At 42.7% G+C, this 21,330-nt stretch overlaps 1 protein-coding gene across 1 annotated transcript in view; it reads left to right on the plus strand.

Moving 5' to 3' along the window:
* The window catches only part of LOC106560972 (protein kinase C-binding protein NELL2-like), a 108,821-nt gene that overhangs the window by 21,664 nt on the left and 65,827 nt on the right, over nt 1-21,330 (plus strand). Inside the window, exons 6-13 of the mRNA XM_014124461.3 lie at nt 391-463; nt 556-638; nt 971-1,099; nt 4,258-4,360; nt 6,429-6,520; nt 8,225-8,330; nt 8,666-8,794; nt 18,256-18,381. Of these exons, the coding sequence (XP_013979936.1) occupies nt 391-463; nt 556-638; nt 971-1,099; nt 4,258-4,360; nt 6,429-6,520; nt 8,225-8,330; nt 8,666-8,794; nt 18,256-18,381 (841 nt within the window). The remainder of the gene's footprint in view (nt 1-390; nt 464-555; nt 639-970; nt 1,100-4,257; nt 4,361-6,428; nt 6,521-8,224; nt 8,331-8,665; nt 8,795-18,255; nt 18,382-21,330) is intronic.

Genomic DNA, 21,330 nt, shown 5'->3' on the forward strand with positions numbered 1-21,330 from the left:
CACATTTCCAGTAACATTCACTAAATATTTCATACATTTGTTTTCTGATAACAGTATTTATTGAGGTTGTGCAAAATTTGAAGATGATGAATTGCGTGTGTGTGTGTGTGTGCGTGCGTGCGTGCGTGCGTGCGTATGTGCCTGCATGCCACAGTAAATGAACAATAAACTAGACCATGTTTCATCTCTGTTATCTCTCCTCAACCTATTGCGCATTAGTTTCCTTAGCTTCTTTTTATATAACACCATCCACTGCAGTGATGATGGCTATCCTCTCATTTCAGGTGCTATCTGTGATCAAGTAGGACACATTTAGTCTGAAGAGACAGTATGCTCTGTGCTGGCTGTAACTAAGTCTGGGGGTTTTTCTGTGTGGGTGTGTGTCTGCAGGGTGTAATGCAGGATGTTCAGATACTAGTCCTGCCTCAGGGATTCATCTCTCAGTGCCCAGATCTCAACCGGAGTGAGTCCACACCTATTGTATTATAAATGTTATTCACCTGTAACATTAAGGCATGTCTACACATGTTGGATCTGTGGTCGGTTCTTTTCTAGCATGCCCAACCTGCAATGACTTCCACGGACTGGTGCAGAAGATCATGGAACTGCAGGATATCTTAGCCAAAACATCCAGCAAGGTACTTGGATGTATCCAGGTTATACACCTTTGTTGTCAAGGCTGATAGCTTGGGCTATTCGTTTCTGCTTCAACATGTTTCCTTCACCATCAAAGATGCAACCATACTGGCTATGGTCTACCTCTATACTTGCCATCTATGGTCTTCTTATATGAATCTACTTTGATAATGTTATACAGTGAAGATCACCTTTAGTGCATGGTCAACTGTAGCAGGGCTTGTAGTAGGACTTGTTTCATGTGTATAGAGATGGATGATATGCACCGATCTGAGGCTCACTCCCCCCTCTCCCTCCCCCTTCCTCCCTTTGTATCTGGGCTTGGCGTGACCAGCTGTCCAGGGCGGAGGAGAAGATGAATGGTCTGGATGGATGCTATTGTGAGAGGACCTGCAGTGTCAAGGGGGTCGTCTACAGAGAGGACGAGTCCTGGACAGATGGCTGCAGGAACTGCACTTGCACGGTGGGCTGTGTGTGTGTGTGTGTGTGTGTGTGTGTGTGTGTGTGTGTGTGTGTGTGTGTGTGTGTGTGTGTGTGTGTGTGTGTGTGTGTGTGTGTGTGTGTGTGTGTGTGTGTGTGTGTGTGTGTGTGTGTGTGTGTGTGTGTTTCAATGGCCCCATTGTAGACCCTGCCTTTGTTTTGGGCTTCAGTTCATCAAGTGTTGGTGGGGAGGTGGGGCCATACCCCATTGTTGATGGCTTATGTTCTCATTACTGCATTGGATTGAAAGGAGTGTTGCCCTAGATTCCCAAATAAAACAGGACAGAAAACAAGAAGGATAGAAAATGTACACAGAAACTTAACTTGGATTATACAGATAGAGCTGCAGGACAAACCCTCTCTAGGGTCTACTTTCCTCTTCACCAAGCAAGAATTATTAGAAAATTAAGTTATGAGCATAACTATATACCACATCAACAGACATATTTCACCCCCTGTCACTCTACCAATGTGAAATAATTTCACTATTCCAGTAATATCCTTTTTTGTCAGATATCCAGATATTTTAGAAAGTATATATTTTTTAACTTACGTTTTTAACTTGAGCACTGCTGCGCAAGGGAGAGAGGTTGGCAAGGGAGAGAGGTTGGCGCTCTATTGCTGCAGCTGTGGAGGGGCTGTGTGTGTGGGAGCGAGCAGACGAAGGCAGAGAGAGAGAGACGCAGTAGCCGACTCGGCTACAGCCAAGACGAGCTAACTTGTAGCAGCCACAATGTTATTTATCATCCCATATTACAGTGCCTGTCTTGGCTGGAGTAAACTAGAGAAGCCAGCTAGCTAGCTAAGTTAGCCAGCTATAGCTAGCTAGGCCAATTGAGGCCAAATGCTGCCCTTTCAACAGCCTAGCTATTGCTTGCTCATTGTAGCCTACTCCTCATTTCGCAAACTTTTAATTCCGAAATTTTATTCCATCTTGCATTGCATTAGTGAACTCTCACTCCACTTGCTACACATGGAGCCGCTTTGATTGACCAACATAAGCAACAATCTACACTCGTGAAGGCTACCTGTGGGCTACCGGTCTTTTTATGGGGTGCACATCATAAAAACTACATAGAAAAGTTTTTTGTTTTATTAAATTAATAATTTTAAATGTAATGTTATATCCTTGTATGTAACAATGTCACATGGATATTTTTATTTATGTTAGAAAAAGCCTTTTCAGTTGTTAAAGGTCCAATGCAGCTGTTTTTATCTCAATATCAAATAATTTCTGGGTAACAATTAAGTACCTTAATGTGATTGTTTATTTCTCACACAATTTTTATAGGACTGTCTAGGTATGGGAGGGAAAACTGAAAACTAGCTGTTATTGGCAGAGATGTTTAGAACTCTCTTTATTATTGGTCTATTAACTCATTTACCGCCTGGTGACGTCATCAGGCAGGCCAAAACTCCATCCCACTAAAACAGGCAGAAATTTCAGGATGTCTTTTCCAACAGCTTGTTCACAATTTCACAGTATTATTCCAACATCAGTGTATAAATATATATAAAACACAGGGAAATCACGTTTTTTGATTGCACTGGGCCTTTAAAATAGGCATAAATGAATACAATATTCAGTATTCGAATACTAACGTCCATTCGGATATTCGAAAAATAACTGTGCATATCCCTACAATGAACTCCTCAAATGAGCGGATCTGCGGACTTGTGCCAGCAGATGAGGTATACTATGAGGAGATCCCGTATTGCTTAGTACATTCATTATATTGGTATAATGTGAGTATTATTTTTTATTCAACTAGGCAAGTCCGTTAAGGACAAATTCTTATTTAAAATGACAGCCTATTGTGCGCCACCCTATGGGACTCCAAATCACAGCCAGATGTGATGCAGCTTGGACTTGAACCAGCTACTGTAGTGACACCTCTTGCACTGAGATGCAGTGTCTTAGACCACTGCACCACTTGGGAACCCTGTAAATGTACATATATTTCACCTAATTACTCTCGACAGAGGATCATTATCATCAGCGTTTTGTTTCACCCCGCTCGTCCAATGAATCGTCGGTGCTCATAGACTTGTCGTGTCCTCGATGAAGACTGCAATTACGCCATTAGATAGACACGTTCGTTACGTTACAATTAGCCGCAACCTTTCAAACGTAAAGGTCACAGCATTAAGATGGTATCAAAAATAGTGGATGAGTCAATCCATGTTTCTTTAAGTAGAGTTCAGTTCTCGGGGAGGAATGTGGGTGAGTTACAGAGATAGAAGCACCTCATACTTATTCAATCCTTAATAGGGCTCCCTGTGGCTCAGTTGGTAGAGCATGGTGTTTGCAGGGTTGTGGGTTCGATTCCCACGGGGAGCCAGTACGGAAAATAAATGTATGCATTCACTACTATAAGTCACTCTGGATAAGAGCGTCTGCTAAGTGTAATATTCCTCTGGCCTCTTCTATAGAGACTCTAGGGGAAGAAGGCAGGGGCATCATTAACCTAGGTTATGATAAACATTGTTTTACGCTCATTTACTGCATTTCTACACAATTTAAAAACTCTAAAATGCAATTTGAATAACTGCAAAAATAAGCAAAATGGACTCCAGCCATTATCACCATGTACAGTAGCTGTACCTCTATTCACCTCAGTCAATAGGGGTCTGAACATTCTACAAACAGCTGCCGGCTACGCACTAGCTCAGCACCGGGATTAAAACTTTAGTTTAGTTTCATGTCTAGTCAAACAGCAGTTACCTAGCAAAAGCCATCTACTACAGCCATCTTTACCTCTGCAATGTGTTGAGAAAAGGTCCTGCTGGTCCCTGCAGCTGTGTTGATGTGCTCTTCCACAGAGAGGAAGATGTGAAGTGAAAGGTTTCATTCTCGCCCAAATCTGTCCAAAATGGCCCAATGCATTTCTATGGGCTTATTTTGGTCCTAAGCTTGTCGCCTGCCTTCCCGCCTTTGGGACAACGACTCCCATTGTTAGGGCGGAGACATGAGCATCTCGTCATTATATGCAGATCTCTGCTCTTCATAAAGCGAGCCAGACGTTACAAACAGCCTTCCTTCCTCTCCCGGGCATCCACAAGTCCCAATTGGAAGAAGGTTGTGTTTAATACTGTTGCCTGTCAGTTTCAGTGACTTCCTGTCATTTCTCTCTCCCACAGAATGGCACAGTGCAGTGTGAGACCATCTTCTGCCCACCCCCTCAGTGCCCAGCGGGCACCACGCCTGCCTACGTGAAGGGCGCCTGCTGCATGGAGTGCCAACGTGAGTGAAATGTCTTAACACACACACATGCACAGATCGACGTACACACAGATGGACGGACAAACACACACACACACACACACACACACACACACACACACACACACACACACACACACACACACACACACACACACACACACAAAAACACTCCCCAACATGCCTCCTGAGATGCTCCATCCTTTTGCATATACATGGACCAATTATTAGACAGCCAGCTTATCAACACAGGTGGCCACACTGACACAAATGGGAGACAGACACCAGGGTTCGCAGGATGTGAGATGAACTAGTTCCTGTTTACAGTAGACAGGATGATGCTACTGTATGAGGTGGGGGAGCTCATCATGGACGTTCAAATCGAGAGAAAAAAACAAAAAAAAACGTATTAGAAGCTGAGGAAAAACAACATGAAAAACATGTTTATCTGGAGAAAGAAAACAGAATTATGAAATGGATGCAGGATGCCGTCGGAGTAGCCTTGTGTCTGGCTGAGCAGACCATGAAACATTAAGATAAATGTCTGTATGTTTTATTTGATCAATAACCGCTTAGCCCGTGGATGTGTTCTTTTCGGATAAATAATTCTGTTTCATCACGTATCTACACAGAGAGAATGTTTTTCCAGCCGACTCGGAAGATAGGAAAGCAGCGCTATTATCCTCCTATATACAGGGCCTTACCACTTATATTTCCGCAATTTCTGTTTTCAACGTAGAGATAGATTTCAACGAATATTAGCTTTACTCACCTCCACATTTCTTTCCTATTGGCAGAAACGACCTCCGTAGTAAGTGATGTGTTTACCTTTCAAAAGCAATCGAAGCGGTATAGTTCCTGAGATTACATTCCTCTTAAACATGCATGCATGCTATATGTCACACATTCCAAGGTTCTCTCAACATTGGCTTTGGTCTCAATAAGCCTCTTGTTATTAAGAAGAGCTAGTTCCACTGTGTAACCTGTGGCAGACTATATATGTTTAGAGGCCCGGGTTGCACTGTACATCTTTTCAAGTGTAAATTGAATTAAATTTAAACTCACTGCAAAACTCACACACACACACACACCGTCAACACACACACAAACACGCGCAAGCTGATCCATGGGAATCAGACTCAGTCAAACTATTCATACCACATTCAGTTTGACTCTTTATCAAAGGGAATCCATTAGCTTAGCTCACTAATCATGCTGTGTTGGCATAAACACTCCCTCTCCCTACCCAACTCTGCACTGCGCTGTGACGGGCGGAGGGGGTTGAAAGGCCTGTAAGCATCCTAATCTGACATCAACACACTGGTATAAATCCTCCTTAACTCTGCCACCTCTGTGTCTCTGTGTACAGCACTGAGGTAGACAAAGACAGGGCTCATTAAGCTTGCTTTGGTGTTAGAGGCTCAAAGGAAGACTCCCTCTCCAAATGAAAACCTTATCTGTTCACCTACTGTACATTACCTCTTCACGGAGCGGGAGGCAGGGAGCTAGGTTCTGGTTCGGATGACTTGTCAAGCACAATGTTTTTAATAGCTTTTTCAAAACTTCATCAATGCTTTTCCTGGTAATCAATTTCGTTCGTTTTACTGGTTCTTTTGCAGATATAATAATTCACAGTTTGATTGACGGGTGAAATGGCTTGGGGGTTAGGGTTTGGCCTATATACGTTTTCCTCTAGCAATTCTGATAATCAGGTAGCCTATCCACTCAAACCTCCACATCAAACTGACATATTTAATAGGATTTTCTGCCCAAGTAAGATCATCGGCTTTCCCCCAGTCATACTGTGTCACGTTGAAGTCCAATGCTCCCACTCTGTTTTCAGATAGGGACAGACATGAAAATCTTTCTTATGTGGCTTCACCGCAGCAGGTTGCCACAGACTGCCACAGTATAGTGAATATCGCCTTTTTTTTTGTGTGTGTGTGTGTGTGTGTGTGTGTGTGTGTGTGTGTGTGTGTGTGTGTGTGTGTGTGTGTGTGTGTGTGTGTGTGTGTGTGTGTGTGTGTGTGTGTGTGTGTGTGTGTGTGTGTGTGTGTGTGTGTGTGTGTGCGCGCGCGTCTATTTCCAGTGGTATGCATGTTCAAAAAACAAGAGTTGGTGGAGGGAGATCAGAAAGCGGTCCGCGACAACTCCGGCAGATGCCAGCTGTCCGAGTGCAGGGTGAGTACGACAGCCCTTATGAAAGCATGCTATTGGTGTTTTCCTACCTACATCACTACTTGGTTTAAACAAACTCCCACAACTGCCATGAAAAGACACAATAATTCAAGCAACCAAGCACTTACAGTGTATTAATTTTTCATCACAAGGTGTAGGACAGCCTCGTTAAATAGTGATTCCAGACTAGAGTTGCTCTCATCAGGCCAGAGGCTAAATCAAGCCTGAATGAGAGACTGCAGTCGGCAGTCAACATCAGCTAAATTTATTGATCTGTTTTTTCCTATGCTCTCTATGGGGAAAGTAAATGGGCAGAACTGAGTAATTGAGTTTCCAGGAGGGGCCCAAACTGTCACAGCATGACAATCACTGTTTCGATCAATCATCATCAAATAAATCTCCTATATTCCTGTATGACCATATAGATTGTGCAGTGTGAGACTGATGGCTGTATGGTGAGATCAGACACCTGGCCCATTGGCAGCCCTTGCTTTCTGACTGCAACTGCTTTCTTATATAGACACAGGCACTGACATCGCTACAGACACATATAGACACATAGGCCCAGACGGACACAGAAACAATCTGCAGATCAAAGGACTGTGTAATGGGGATAGTGTGAGACATCCTGGTCCTACAGTCTCAAGCAGGATGGCCGTCTGGGTAAGCAAGCCTAAGTATCTTAAATTGAGTGATAATTGTTTTTCTTTTTTTTTCTTACCACGCTAAATTATCTAACATCATTGGCACATCCTTTTGCTTTTATATAAACATAACAATGACCTAATACAAGTAATATATCTTATTTCAACATATTCTTACAGACATTTTACTTAATAAGATGATTAAGGTAAAATAACGTGATTGAGGTAAAATATCTTTAAAAATATCTGGGGGAAAAATGAATTACTTGTCTTAATTTTGCTTATGTTGACCTAAAAAAGTCTTATCTGCCAATGACGTTAGATAATTTAGCAAAAAAAAATTACTTTAAGTGAATTATCACTCAATTTAAGATATTTAGTCTTGATTAGATTTTTTGCAGTGTGCTGCTGGTTTTGGGAGTGTTTGTGTTGTTTGGGGGGGGGGGGGCGTGACTAACATAGAGACATAACTATTTGATTTATCTTTATAGTGGCTGACCTCGCCTTGTGTGGAACGTAGCTAGTCATAGATGTGTTCTGAGTTGATTGTTTGTTTGATTGGTTTTCTCTGGCTGAGTGTTTCTCGGTTGTGTGTTAATGATGTTAATGATCATGAATCAGCCTCAGTCAGGTAGACAGAGTGGCGAGGAGTCAGGGCATTAAAGATGGCTGTTAAAGAGATGGTGGGAGAGGGAGCTCCCTAATTACATTTACTCTGTCTAATCACACAATCGGGGACAATTGCACTGGTTTCATATCCTTCTCTCGGTTCAATTTGTTATCATAAACCTCAATAGATAAGAGAATCAACATGCAGAGTCTTACTACAGCGCAGCAGCGCCAAACACTAACCTGAAATATGTATACATTACTGCTATTGACTATCATTATGTCATTTTAGTTGGGAAGTTGTGCACTGTAGAGAGGGAAGCACACCATGGATGCCTAATTGCCTCTGATTAAATTTGTGCCTTGTCAAATCTGTGGGAAACCAGCAGCTGAGCTAATCTAACCCTAATGAGGTTGTGTCTCATATTGTTTCTCATTGTTTTCCTGTTACTAGGAGACGGCTATGCATCGGGTCGTCATGACTACCCCTTGTCCTGAGCTCAACTGTCCAGAGTCCGAGCAAGTCAACCTCACCGACAGGTGCTGCAAAGTCTGCAGAGGTATGGGAAAATACACACTCCTGCCTATAAAGGCATTTCACTGTACATTAAAACGTGAAACTCCATATCAGTGGGTTCCAACCAGAGATACTAGGACCCCTGGGGGTACTTGGCTTATCAACGGGGGGTACTTGATAAGCCTCATGAGACCATAGGTAATATTCAGTTGGTGGTACAGTAACCGAATAAGGTTGGGAACCACTGCTCTACAAAACAGACTACAAACCTAAAAAGAATCAGCAAATCATTACAGGAATCATTGCAACAACTAAAAAACACCTGGACTCAGTCTGAGAGGAGTGACCTGTGTGTAACCTCTGACCTCTGTGCCCTAGGTCATGACTTCTGTGCAGAGGGCCACGGTTGTGTGGAGCACTCTGACTGTATCAACTTGGAGGCTGGGTCCCGCTGCAGCTGCAAGGATGGCTTCCGCCCGCTCCGAGATGACAACGCATACTGCGAAGGTACACAAAAGATTATAGTAGAATAATACTAGAATTGATAAAACACCTTCTATTGAACCGTTTCTCTCCAAGAGTGGAAGAATATCTTTTCATTTTGTGAACTTAGGTTGAACTGCAAGGTTTTTGTGACAGCATCATTTTTGGGTTGCAAAAATTGAAAGAAGAAAATCTTCCAACACATGAAGAGATGACATACTGTTGGACAGACTGTCTGCTGTAATTTGTGTAGAGGTTTTAGTCATAGGTACAGATTATGCGTTCACGTGCTATTCGGAACTTGGACACTCTCAAATTTCCGACTTGCTAAGTGATTGTAGTTATATACAGTATGTGCCGCGTTCAACCAGTTAGCAAGTCGGAAAGTGTCCGATCCAGGGACTTACTGACACTCAAATCATTGTGTGCTTTTGTCTGCTTTTGGTCAGTCTCTACTGTGTATTGATATGAAAATACAGAACGCTCCCTAGCTGTGTTTGTCTCACTGCCAAGAACGCATGATGAGCAGAGACCCTCATAAGTACTGCTATTCATCATGTAGGCGGTAATATTCATTGCTGATTGCATGCCACACTGATGTTTCAGGCCATGGTGTTAACTCTAGTAAAACAAATGGGGCCAATTGCAACCATCGATGGCTACTATATTATTCCCAGCTGATCTCTCGTTAAACCATCAATACGCGCTAAATTCACCCGCACAGCTGATCTTAATTGCAACCATTATTGATTACCACTCCCTAAAAGCTGACGTCGGCGTTAACGTAAGTCTTGCGCGCTACCAAAGTCTTTCAAGATATTTTCACCCTCTTACTTTTCGAGAAGACTAAGGGCGGTTGATCTATTTGACAATCATCCTGTACAAATGAAATAAAGTATTTCCTCATTAGCTGTGGCAATGTACCGACACATTGTATGAATGGAAAACTAATGCTGGTGTAGCTCATATTATTATATTTGTTTTCAGTTCATGTCATCCGTTAAATACAACTGTCTTATCAAGATCAAATATCCCTGGACTATTTGAAATGTGTAACTAAATCAAGTCGATTTGAGTTTTATTATCTGTATTTTTTTTTGATCAAATGAAAAATGCAGGCTAATAGTTATTTCAAATGAATATATATCATATTATTTTGCCATTTAAGGTGAAACGTTTGAATGAATATAGACCTATTACCTCTATATTCTTACACTCAAATGAGATTTTGTTTACATTCGTCAGCCTTACGGTTTCCGGTGCTCCTGATAGGTCGATATTTCACTGGGGGCGGGAGTAGAGAACAGACGCCGCTGTCTGGTATCATAATCACTTGACACGGTAACAACGAGAGATTAAATGATCTGCGGGGTTTTTTCTCTTGGGTTTTTGGTTGCAAGCAAGTCTGCTTTAACACGATATTGCATGTAATCTCCCTGTTATTTGCGTTTGAAGAAATCCAGCTGTAATGCGTAGCACATCTCTGCGTTCCGCCTGCTGGTTGCAATACACCCAATCCGTTTGATCATTTCATGATTGTTTTCTTATATAACAGATGCTGATGTGTTTTATACTCTATGGCGATTTGGCCCTCCACTTTTGAAGATTGGAAAATGTGTTCATACTTCAAGGACATCTAATCACATGGACTGCCTACTAAAATACATGCAAATAAACATTTTATAAACAAACTGTGAATATAGATGTCTTCGCCGGTCCTTCCCTTCCTCAGTGGAAATTCCCACATACGTCTTTGCTTCTTACTTTACGGAATCTTCCTGGGATGATCAGAGAAGTGGCTTCTCCATCTGCAGTGCTGTAAAATCTACAGTGTTTACCCAACTCATAGTAACACATGTGGGCTTCCGGGAGCTAAATCTATGGATGACGTTGATGACAAGCGCAAATAAGCCATCAAATCTCGACTCCATATCCCGTTCATCCTCGTTGCTTCACTCCGTGCCTGTATGCATACATGCCCTACTTTTACCAAGCTGATGAATTCCCTCCAACTTCTCTCTTCTGTCACCTTCACCAACATCAGTGCGATGTCTTTGATTACATGTTCATTGGCTCTGATAACCAGGAGGGGAAAGGCACGTGTTAAGAAGATAACAGCCATTCCTGACCTCCTCTCGGTCTGTTTTAACATGCTAAATATGATCAGTTGGTCAGGTAATTATAATGTCTCAGGGGATTTGCATAATTGAAGATGCTATCAGCCCCCTGTCTCCAATTAATGGAGTATAAAGGTCTCTGGGCTGCAGGTTAAGCTCCTGCCGCATGGCACCACCTCCAACTCAACTCACCACCTCAACCTCAACTCACCACCTCCACCTCAACTCACCACCTCCACCTCAACTCACCACCTCCACCTCAACTCACTACCTCCACCTCAACTCACCACCTCCACCTCAACTCACCACCTCCACCTCAACTCTCCACCTCCAGCTCAACTCACCACCTCCACCTCAACTCACCACCTCCACCTCAACTCACCACCTAAACTCACCACCTCCACCTCCCTCCGCTGCGTACTGGCTGCACCGCTTCTTAAGCCAGCAGAGACTGGTGCTTTAGCCCACTTTAAGTTGGAGGGAAGAAGTTTGGTAAATACTTGTAAATCTAGGAGGAAGACGTGTCGACGTTCCTGTACACCCAGGGTAAACGTGAAGGTCGAAGTTGTGTGCCTATTTCAATATAGGTTTTGGCTCTATTTCACTTACATGTAGTTGCATCCAGTATCCCCTGAGAGAAGATGCTGAAACACCCAACAGCAGTATTGTGATATGTTTGGAAATGGATAAGATCTGTAGTTGTTTCAATGCCAACCATTTCATTCAACACAGTGGTGGTTAGAACCAGACTCATCTCGAGAGTGACCCAGTTCCCTGTATGAAATTGGATGGGGGTGTGAAGACGGTTACTTCTGAAACTGCAGAGGGACAAAATTGACTCAATTTTCTGATGTTGTTCTCACAAAAGCAATTGATTTTTTTGAGGGGCTTCTGGAAATCATTTACACTATGAGTATTGTGCCCTGCAAAAAGAATCGGAACCGCCAACATAGTTGTTTTGAGGATCACACAAGTGTCTGAGAGAATGTTGGTGTTCCTATAATAGTCGGGACAAAGGTAGCTACACCATTTTGCTGTTGAGGGTTGGTATGCGTCAGTATAGAGATGGAATAGCTGTTTGTCAGCCTCAGTATCAGACCACAGAACACATGAGATGGATTCCAATAGACAGGCTCATGTGCTACACACAATATACATAATGTACACAATATACATAATGTACATAAAGTACGCCGTGTACACGTACAATTTCCTTCAGCCATCAGGTTGGCATCGGATCGGTCTGGTATCTCAGGAAAAGACGTACACTGGCTCTTTAAAACAGTCCTAGGTCACTGATGTGCTGAACATAGCCTATGAGATCACTCCTGTGTAAATGTTTCATAGAAGCAGTGGTAGCAGAGCCTCAAGGGGAGACTCTCCTCTCCCAGCCTCTCTCTGCTCATAGAGTGCTGTTCTCTCAGACAGAAAAGCACAGGGCCCCATTCCCTCAGAAGGCAGTCATGTAGAAGGCGTATTTTCCAACACAGATCCATGGGTAGTGCATTAAACATCTCTATTAGAGTGAAAGCCAAGCTGCTGTGGCCAAGTGACAGACTGTGATTGGCTCTAGATTGAGTCATCTGTAAAGCGCCCAAGGTTGAAGCTAATATTAGTATTCTAATACCACAGGAGAAAAGGCACGGAGCAGCTCGCATTGTTTCTCAAATAATTGTTTTCATATTATTTTCTGCCGTATCTGAAAATGAGTATAGTGTCTCTTTTCTTCAAAAGACCTCCATTATTCAGATGATTCACTCACACAGGCTTATTTACACAATTTTGTCCGAGATCAAAAGGACATCATTCTAAATGCTTCTCCGTTTTGACTATTGCTATTTGCACATTGGTGGCATTCAAATGCAAACCAAATCACAAGTGGTCCAACTAGTGTATGTTTTGCATGCATGTCATTGCATTCGCATAGCGGCATGGAGCAGTAGTCGGGTCTTGCAGGTGTTGCACACATGGGCACATTTTTAGGCTAGGGTCTGAAAAGAATGTAGCCTTTTTATAAACTAATTCCATGCAATTCTACGTCATTTTACTTGACTGGAGACTTCGGCAGAATCTTTTTTTAATATCGCACAAATGATCGAAATGACAGGCGACTTTGACACTGACAAACTGAGCTTCTGAGGTCAATAAAAAACGATCTTGTCTTGAATCCATCAATAGCCTAGACCTAGGTGTGTGGAGACACATATATCATACAATATGAGGAGGAAATTATAGTCCTAAAAAAGCTTTCCAGTTTCACTGACTCACCCAATGATGTGCAGCTCCCTCACCGTTGATGGCCGATGCGCTCATGCCAAAAGCCTATCTCTTGTTTTACTATCTAAAACAATGCTGTTCACTCAATAGACCAATTTGGAGGTTGATACAATATTTTGGTAGCCTACAGACAGATTAGAGCCTCTTCAGCAGGAGCCATTTGCTTTCCAACCGATGTTTTCCCACGATAGTATTTGAAATATTGCTAAAGGCTTGTTCACTGATAGATTTGCTGTACGCTATGCTTTGTGATTGGGCTACACACAGTCCACAGCTAGGCAATTTTTTTTTGTTAAGCTATTGATCATCTGGGGTTAAATTATAGGCCTAGTAGTATTCTGAATTATTTCATTTATTTCTGAACAGACAATAGTACTGCAATTCTATAACTTCGGCAAATACATTTCAATTCATCTGGGATGCTGCAGCACCTCCAGCATCCTTCCCGCAGCTCTGATTCTATAAGGAAATAAATGATGAAGCGCAACGCTGGAGAGATGAGAGTTGCAGGCTCATGTCTATCAGAGCAGAGAGAGGGAGAGAGATCATAGACAGTGAATCTCATTCTAGTTCTGTGAGATACAGGCGCGCTTCTCTCTCACCACGGCAACGGCCACACGTTGGTCTCTAGGCTACAATGTTGCGGAAACCATAAACCTGGGCTGGCCCAACCCGAATCAATTCTTAAAATACCAGGCGTGGGCTGAAAAGCTACGTTTTCACATTAGACAGGAGAATTACAGAGGAGGCAACTCAAATTAACTATGATTGCTTTAGTTATAATGTTTACACTGCAAACAGGGACAATTAATTTTCATGCCACGAGAGGTACCGGATCCTGGCAAATAGGTTCCGGAACAAAACAGACCAAAACTGAGAAGTGCCGGATTAAATTAAGCACTGGTTGTATCCCATCCAGTGATAACTAGGTAGCCTGTGGCATTTTGCTGTTTGTTTTAATGTCACAAGATGGAGGGGCGGCTAATTGGCATTTATCAAAGAGCATCCTACTAGGTACAGGCGCCAATTAAACGTCTTTTCCACGTTGATTCAATGTAATTTCATTGAAATAACGTGGGAACAACATTGATTAAACCAGTGTATACCCAGTGGGATGGCTCATCCCACATCACAATCACTGCTGGGATGAGCCTGAGGTCTGACACACACACACACACACACACACACACACACACACACACACACACACACACACACACACACACACACACACACACACACACACACAAACTGCACCATCCCAACCCACTGTGTGCCAGCAACACCAAACACTCTCTGTGTGTGAGCGTGCAAACACCACGAGAGCTGACAAACACCCTGCCGTGCTGAAATCCAGGCCAGTGTGGAAATAGCAACAGTACACGACAACAACAGCGCTCCTATCCCTAAAAAATCACCAGGCAGAGACACTTCCCTCTGTTTGTCAGCATTACCTAGCGCTACTAGCACCTGTTATTCATTGGTTAGACCTCTGCCCCTTCTCTGGGATGCAGAGAGAAGGATGACAGATGATGGTGGGGATTCATTGATTCATGCAAAGAGGCAAATCTCCTCAAGATTAATGTGTGTCATGAAGGAGAGTAAGCCCACTCACTCTGTCAGCCAAATGTCACCATCATTTCCTAACATCCCACTGGTCACAGATAGTTTTGATTTACATTTGGTTGAGTTGCCAAACGAATGTGAATCCAACAAAAACAATTACTATGTATTTAGGTTAAAGTGTGGGTGAAAAAAAGACGAAATTCTCTTACGTTGATGACTTTTTGCAAATCCAATCCGTTTCCCACATTGATTCACCGTCATCACATAGGATTTTTGTTGTTGAAATGACGTGGAAACAATGTTCATTCAACCAGTTTTTGCCTAGGGGGATGTTTGATAGCATAAGCAAGGAGTTTATTCCATAAAACACATTAGCATTAATCTAGCTTGTCGTGGCACACAGACACACACACACACAAATAAACACTGCATTCCTCATTGTCTGATGAGTTTGTTCATACCAGTCCATTATTCTAAACTCAGGTACTGTACTGGGATAATTCCTCTCACTTCATTTGCACTGTGATTTATCACTTGTGGTTATTGCCCTGCTAAAAAGACAATGCCTCTGCTTTTTAAACGAGGACAGAACTGTTGTTGCATCCTAATGTACTTCTTTTCAATCCATTCTGTTAATTGTCTCGCTTCCCAAAACAGTTTGAGGCTTTTTCATGTTTGTTTTGGTCTTTTTAAAAGATCACTCATTGAGGAAATAATTACCTGGTGTTTGGAAGAGATGAAGAGATGTTGAGCACCACATTATCTTGTCTCTTGCCCATTAAAACACAAGCAGCAAAGCCTATCATCTCCCTACCAATGTTTAGATAATTGTTCTGAAGAGATAGTAATGGCCTCCTAGTTGTTTTACTGAGAGGCCCGTTTGGGTAGAGTGAATATAACATGTAGTTTGGAAATAATCGGAGGCTCTGGGGATTTTAACAATAAAGAAACAAGCAGATTAAAAAATTGTTCACTCCTTCATCAATTACGGCAGCAGACTTTGCTAAATAAAGAAAATGGATTTACATTGACTCTCCCTCCGACTGTTGAGGCAATAGTATCACAATAAGTGGGGTACTGCCTAGACATACTGAGCACCTCTTTTGTTATCATAATACATAGAATCGTTAGGAACATAGTACATACAGTAAGCACGTTGTGAATTGTCTGAAAGACAGAAATGTCTACTTAAAATCTCTCCAAACAGAGTAGCCTGTCTTTATACTCCGTTCACAGTCGAGAGCTAGCTAACTGTGCTGTGGTGAATTTCATTGAGTTGCTTTACTGCTCAGTCTGTTGGGACACACAGCCGTTGTCTTTCCTCTGACTACTAGCCCTGCCGTGGTGGGGGACTGGGAACTGTGTGAGAATATCAGCAAACAATCTGGCTGCCCATTTCAGTAGCAGTAGCAGAGATTTTACATCAACTGTTTGGGTAAATGAGCCCAGGCAGCAGAGAGAGGCTGTTGGCAGCATGGGGTGGTCTGGGAGTCTTTGTGGGCCCTCCAACAGGGACGCCACTGTTATCTCCTCACTCCCAGACTTCCACACAGCAGTATGGTTCACAGATAGGAGGCCGCTCCACATTAGGAATGCACCGGGGCGTTTTATGGCTCTGGAATGACCAGGATGTGCAACAACTGGAATATGAATTCTATCTGAATTGATATGATTGAGTCTACACATTATGTCTGCCACTGTTATGTTTTAATGCAATGACAAAAAAAAAACTACTCCAGCTATTGAGTTGAAATGATACTGATTACAATTACAATTATGTTTCGTATTCTCATCTTTTCTTATTTCTTATTGTTGTTGCATTGTCGCGAAGGAACCTGCCAGTAAGCATTTGCTTGAACAGTGTATGCCATATGTATCCTGTACATACGAGTATATAAGACTGTCCTCTTAAACAAATGAACCTCTGGCTCATCTACGTATGACTGTGATTGATTCAGCCTTTGTAGAGAGGGGGGGAAAAAGGAGGGAGAAAAACAAAAGTAATTTTCTGCCCATCCATCCAGCGTGCCAATGACTTGATCCGGATCATTCCATTGAGAGCTAAAAGCCGCCGGTGACTCTGCCATTCTTTTAGGGTGGCACATCGCATGTCGCTGTAGTGACAGGCCAATCAAGGAAATGGACTGGACTAATGGAGATGGAGATTGTTCATGCTCCCTCGCTGGCCGCTTGGACAGCGAGCCCCGTCGTCCACTACGCAGACACGTTCCAACATATTGTTTCATCGAGCGTTATGCGTGTCACGGGGGGAAAGACGGATGACGTCCTACAGTTAATAGGCTCTAAATCAAAGCCGCCGCTTAGACAGCCAATCGCAAGCCAGAACAAGTGTCACCTAGGGCCCCCGCTCAAGGTTACTGCTGCTATAGCTGCCCGCTGTGGAGAAACAGTCCGTACATCTCTCTCTCTCTCTCTTCTCCCCCCCCCCCCCCCATCTCACTCTCCATCCCCTTCTCACAGCCAGTAACATGGTTCATTTAGTGAAGGCCAACTCATTTAGTGGGTGGCGTGTTCAATAATTGGTGGGATTCATTGTGTGTTATCTGGTATTCAGTGGATGGTTGAATAGAAGGAATGATCGAGAGCTGGGGGAAAAACAGAGAGTCAAGTAGAGTGGATTTGAATATAGCACAGCCAGAGATGGTGTATGCTGTGGTGGTTGGAAGAGGCAACCAAGGACATGTAAGCGGGTGAATGAGATGCAAATACAATGCATTTTCAGATCAAATGATGATGTTTTCAAATATGGTTGGCAAGGAAGCAGAGAGTGAGTAGCCTAAGGTGCACATGTGTTTAAATACAGAGTGAATAAATTACTTCAGGTCAAGGACCTCTATCTCAACTCCAGTTGGGTTTTCACAGTTGGTCTATTTACATTTGGCATATTGCAATCTAAAGTAGCCCAGCACCACTGCCATATTTATACAGTTGAGCTCTGTTTGCATTGCACTACGTTGCATCACAATGTGAACATCTGTTTAGCCCCGTCAGTTTCATGGAGATCCTGCGTCTCGTGTAAGATGCTTTCAACTTGGCCGTTTCTTTGTGGACACGAAGAGTTGCTGTTACTAAAGGTTAGCAGCTAATGGGATTAGGAATAAATGAATACGATATTGAATCTACTGCCTTGTGGAGTGTCATGATGCATAAATAAAAGATATATAGAGTTTTGGAAGGTTGAACCAAATGGGAATTGACTACCTGACTACCCCATTAAACACAGTACGTAGACCACATTAAGAGTAAAGGATGTTCTTCTTTGAGTACATGGAACATCTACAGTAGAACCACAGCTGCCTCCAGTGTTTCCATCTCCCTGTTATTTCCCACAGGGTCTCCACTGATGAAGATAAACTATCCACGGGCTCTCCCTGTCTCCCTCTATGGGGCGTTAAGGCTGAACTGGGGTCTGAACTAGGTCTTTATATGGAGCCCCAGTTAGAGGAGCCTAGTGTTGACCATGCGTGACCTGCTCACCCCGGTCTCCCTCTCTCCTCACTGTAGATATCGACGAGTGTGCGGAGGGGAAGCACTACTGCAGGGAGAACACCGTGTGTGTCAACACCCCCGGATCCTTCATGTGCATCTGTCACAGGGGATACATCAGGATCGATGACTACTCCTGCACAGGTGAGTTCTTTCTTCTGGCAGACTGTCTTATAGCCGCTACCAGAAACCCATACTGTACTTGTTTCATGTTTATGGCTTCACACTAAACTGTTGAAAGCTGCAAAGGGGTGTGTGTGTGTGTGTGTGTGTGTGTGTGTGTGTGTGTGTGTGTGTGTGTGTGTGTGTGTGTCTGTGTGTGTGTGTGTGTGCGCACGCGCGTGCGCCTCATGATTGTGAGGCTTTTTGTAACACCTGCAGAACATATCATCATGTGAAAAACACTTTCAACACTGCCTAGCCACGGACGCTATCAGTGAAGGCATCTTTTGCCTCAATAGGCTACAGTAATTATGCATAGCTCATTAATTTAATGCTCATGTATAGAAATTAATGTCAGGGTTTGAGTTGCTCCTATTGGATTTGGTCTGATTACCGCAGGCAACATGAAAGTCATATGCACACAAATCAAAAAGGAATGTTTGTAATTCTGTCCACTTTTCTGCTTTATAGTGCGTTAGAATTAGATGGCATTAGCCCGGACCGGTGCATCTCAGATGAATACTGGTATGAATTAGTATTGATTTTGGGAAGCTATTGGCTGCGTTTGCTTTGTGCTGATTACAAAGCAGATTGCTGAATACATTGCGTAGTGTAATAACTGTATGATTGAGAAACGCCACAATTACACCATTCAATTCCAATGGTAGATTGAGTGAGAACTCAGCATTAATGTGCATCTGACCACGATTATACTGACACAATCTGCAATTATCTTTGTGTTGATTCCGCCTATTTTGTCGGCTTTTCTCTTCTGTTATGTCGTATATAGAGTTGATAACAATGGCATGGTTTGCGGTTACAAACGCTCCAAGTGTGGTTCATTTCTGCGGTTTACTTTTGTTCTCTGAAAGTTCTAGAAGGAGTTAAAAGTGCATGGCCTTTTGCTGTGTTAGGCCAGATTTACTGAGTTTGCATCTGCTGTTTTCAGAAGAGAATGATACTGCAGCAACAACAAAAAAGCCTACCATTTCTATATTCTATATTTCTTTCCGCAGGAAATTAATAGACACAAACCTGGAACATAGTGAGAACGAGCAAATGGCAAATAAACTACTTGAACTTTAATTTAAATAGGCCTAATCCTTTGTGACTGCACTGCAGTGCCCTTGTCATGATTTAATGAAGATCATTAGATTATCAAGCCTTGGATTCTCAATTTATCACATTGTTGACAAACCACCACTGTTTTCTTTGTCATTCTAATCATCTCTTTACAGTAAACAATATTGTTAAGGTAAAAATGTTCATTTGAATTAACTCCATGACTACTATTGTTATTGAACAGCAGGCCCATGTCTCCTTTCATTTGAAGAGATTACTCAATGGTATAGATACCAGGCTGGTCACTAGAAATAGACAGCGATTTCGGACATTTGAAAACGTCCCGAGAACATGGATGCTGTATATTGTATCCCGCTTACAAAACAAAGAAAAAAGAAAACAAAAGCCTAGCACTGGGGATAGACTCATGAGGCTTACATGCTGCCTAGGCCAGGCACGTGTGTGTGCGTCCGCATGTTGATTTTGTCCAGACACAATACGGATGCACAGGTTGAAATATCAAATGAACTCTGAACCACCGATATTAATTTGGGGACAGGTCGAAACGCAATAAACATTCATGGCCATTTAGCTAGCTAGCTAGCTTGCTGTTGCTAACTTCTTTGTCCTGGGATATAAACATTGGGTTGTTATTTTACCTGAAATGCACAAGGTCCTCCCCTTGGAATTAATGTTTACCTTTGAGTTGTTTCTGTTTGAACCCTGTAACCACGCAGATTGAATGCGTAAAAAATAGATGTTCATTGTTGTCAAATCATTGTCGAACTTTGAAGGGAAACTACAAGATCTTTTTGATACAGTGGCAAGAAAAAGTATGTGAACCATTTGGAATTACCTGGATTTCTGCATAAATTGGGCATAAAATTTGATCTGATCTTCGTCTAAATCCCAACAGCAGACAAACACAGTCTGCTTAAACTAATAACAGACAAACAATTATACGTGTTCATGTCTTTATTGAGCCGTGTAAACATTCACATTGCAGGGTGCAAAAAGTAATAACTGGTTGACCCTCCTTTGGCAGCAATAACCTCAACCAAATGTTTTCTGTAGTTGCGGATCAGACCTGCACAACGGTCAGCAGGAATTTTTGGATGTCTAGTGTGAACCGCTCTCTTGAGGTCATGCCATAGCATCTCATTCGGGTTGAGGTCAGGACTCTGACTGGACTCCACTCCAGAAGGCATATTTTCTTCTGTTGAAGCCATTTTGTTGTTGATTTACTTCTGTGTTTTGGGTCGTTGTCCTGTTGCATCACCCAACTTCTTTTGCGCTTCAATTCGCAGACTGATATCTTTACATTCTCCTGCAAAATCTTGATAAACTTGGGAATTCATTTTTCCGTTGATGATGGCAAGCTGTCCAGGCCCTGAGGCAGCAAAGCAGCCCCAAACCACGATGCTCCCTCCACCATACTTTACAGTTGGGATGAGGATTTGATGTTGGTGTGCTGTGCCTTTTTTTCTCCACACATAGTGTTGTCTGTTCCTTCTAAACAACTCCACTGTAGTTTCATCTGTCCACAGAATATTTTGGCAGTAGCGCTGTGGAACATCCAGGTGCTCTTTTGTGAACTTCAGACGTGCAGCAATGTTTTTTTTGGACAGCAGTAGCTTCTTCTGTGGTGTCCTCCCCTGAACACCATTCTTGTTTAGTGTTTTACGTATCGTAGACTCGTCAGATGTTAGCATGTTCCAGAGATTTCTGTAAGTCTTTAGCTGACACTCTAGGATTCTTCTTAACCTCATTGAGCATTCTGCGCTGTGCTCTTGCAGTCATCTTTGCAGTATGGCCACTCCTAGGGAGAGTAGCAACAGTGCTGAACTTTCTCCATTTATAGACAATGTG

This window comes from Salmo salar, chromosome 10 (genome assembly GCF_965601325.2).
Source record: "Salmo salar chromosome 10, fSalSal1, whole genome shotgun sequence".
Lineage (NCBI taxonomy): Eukaryota > Metazoa > Chordata > Actinopteri > Salmoniformes > Salmonidae > Salmo > Salmo salar.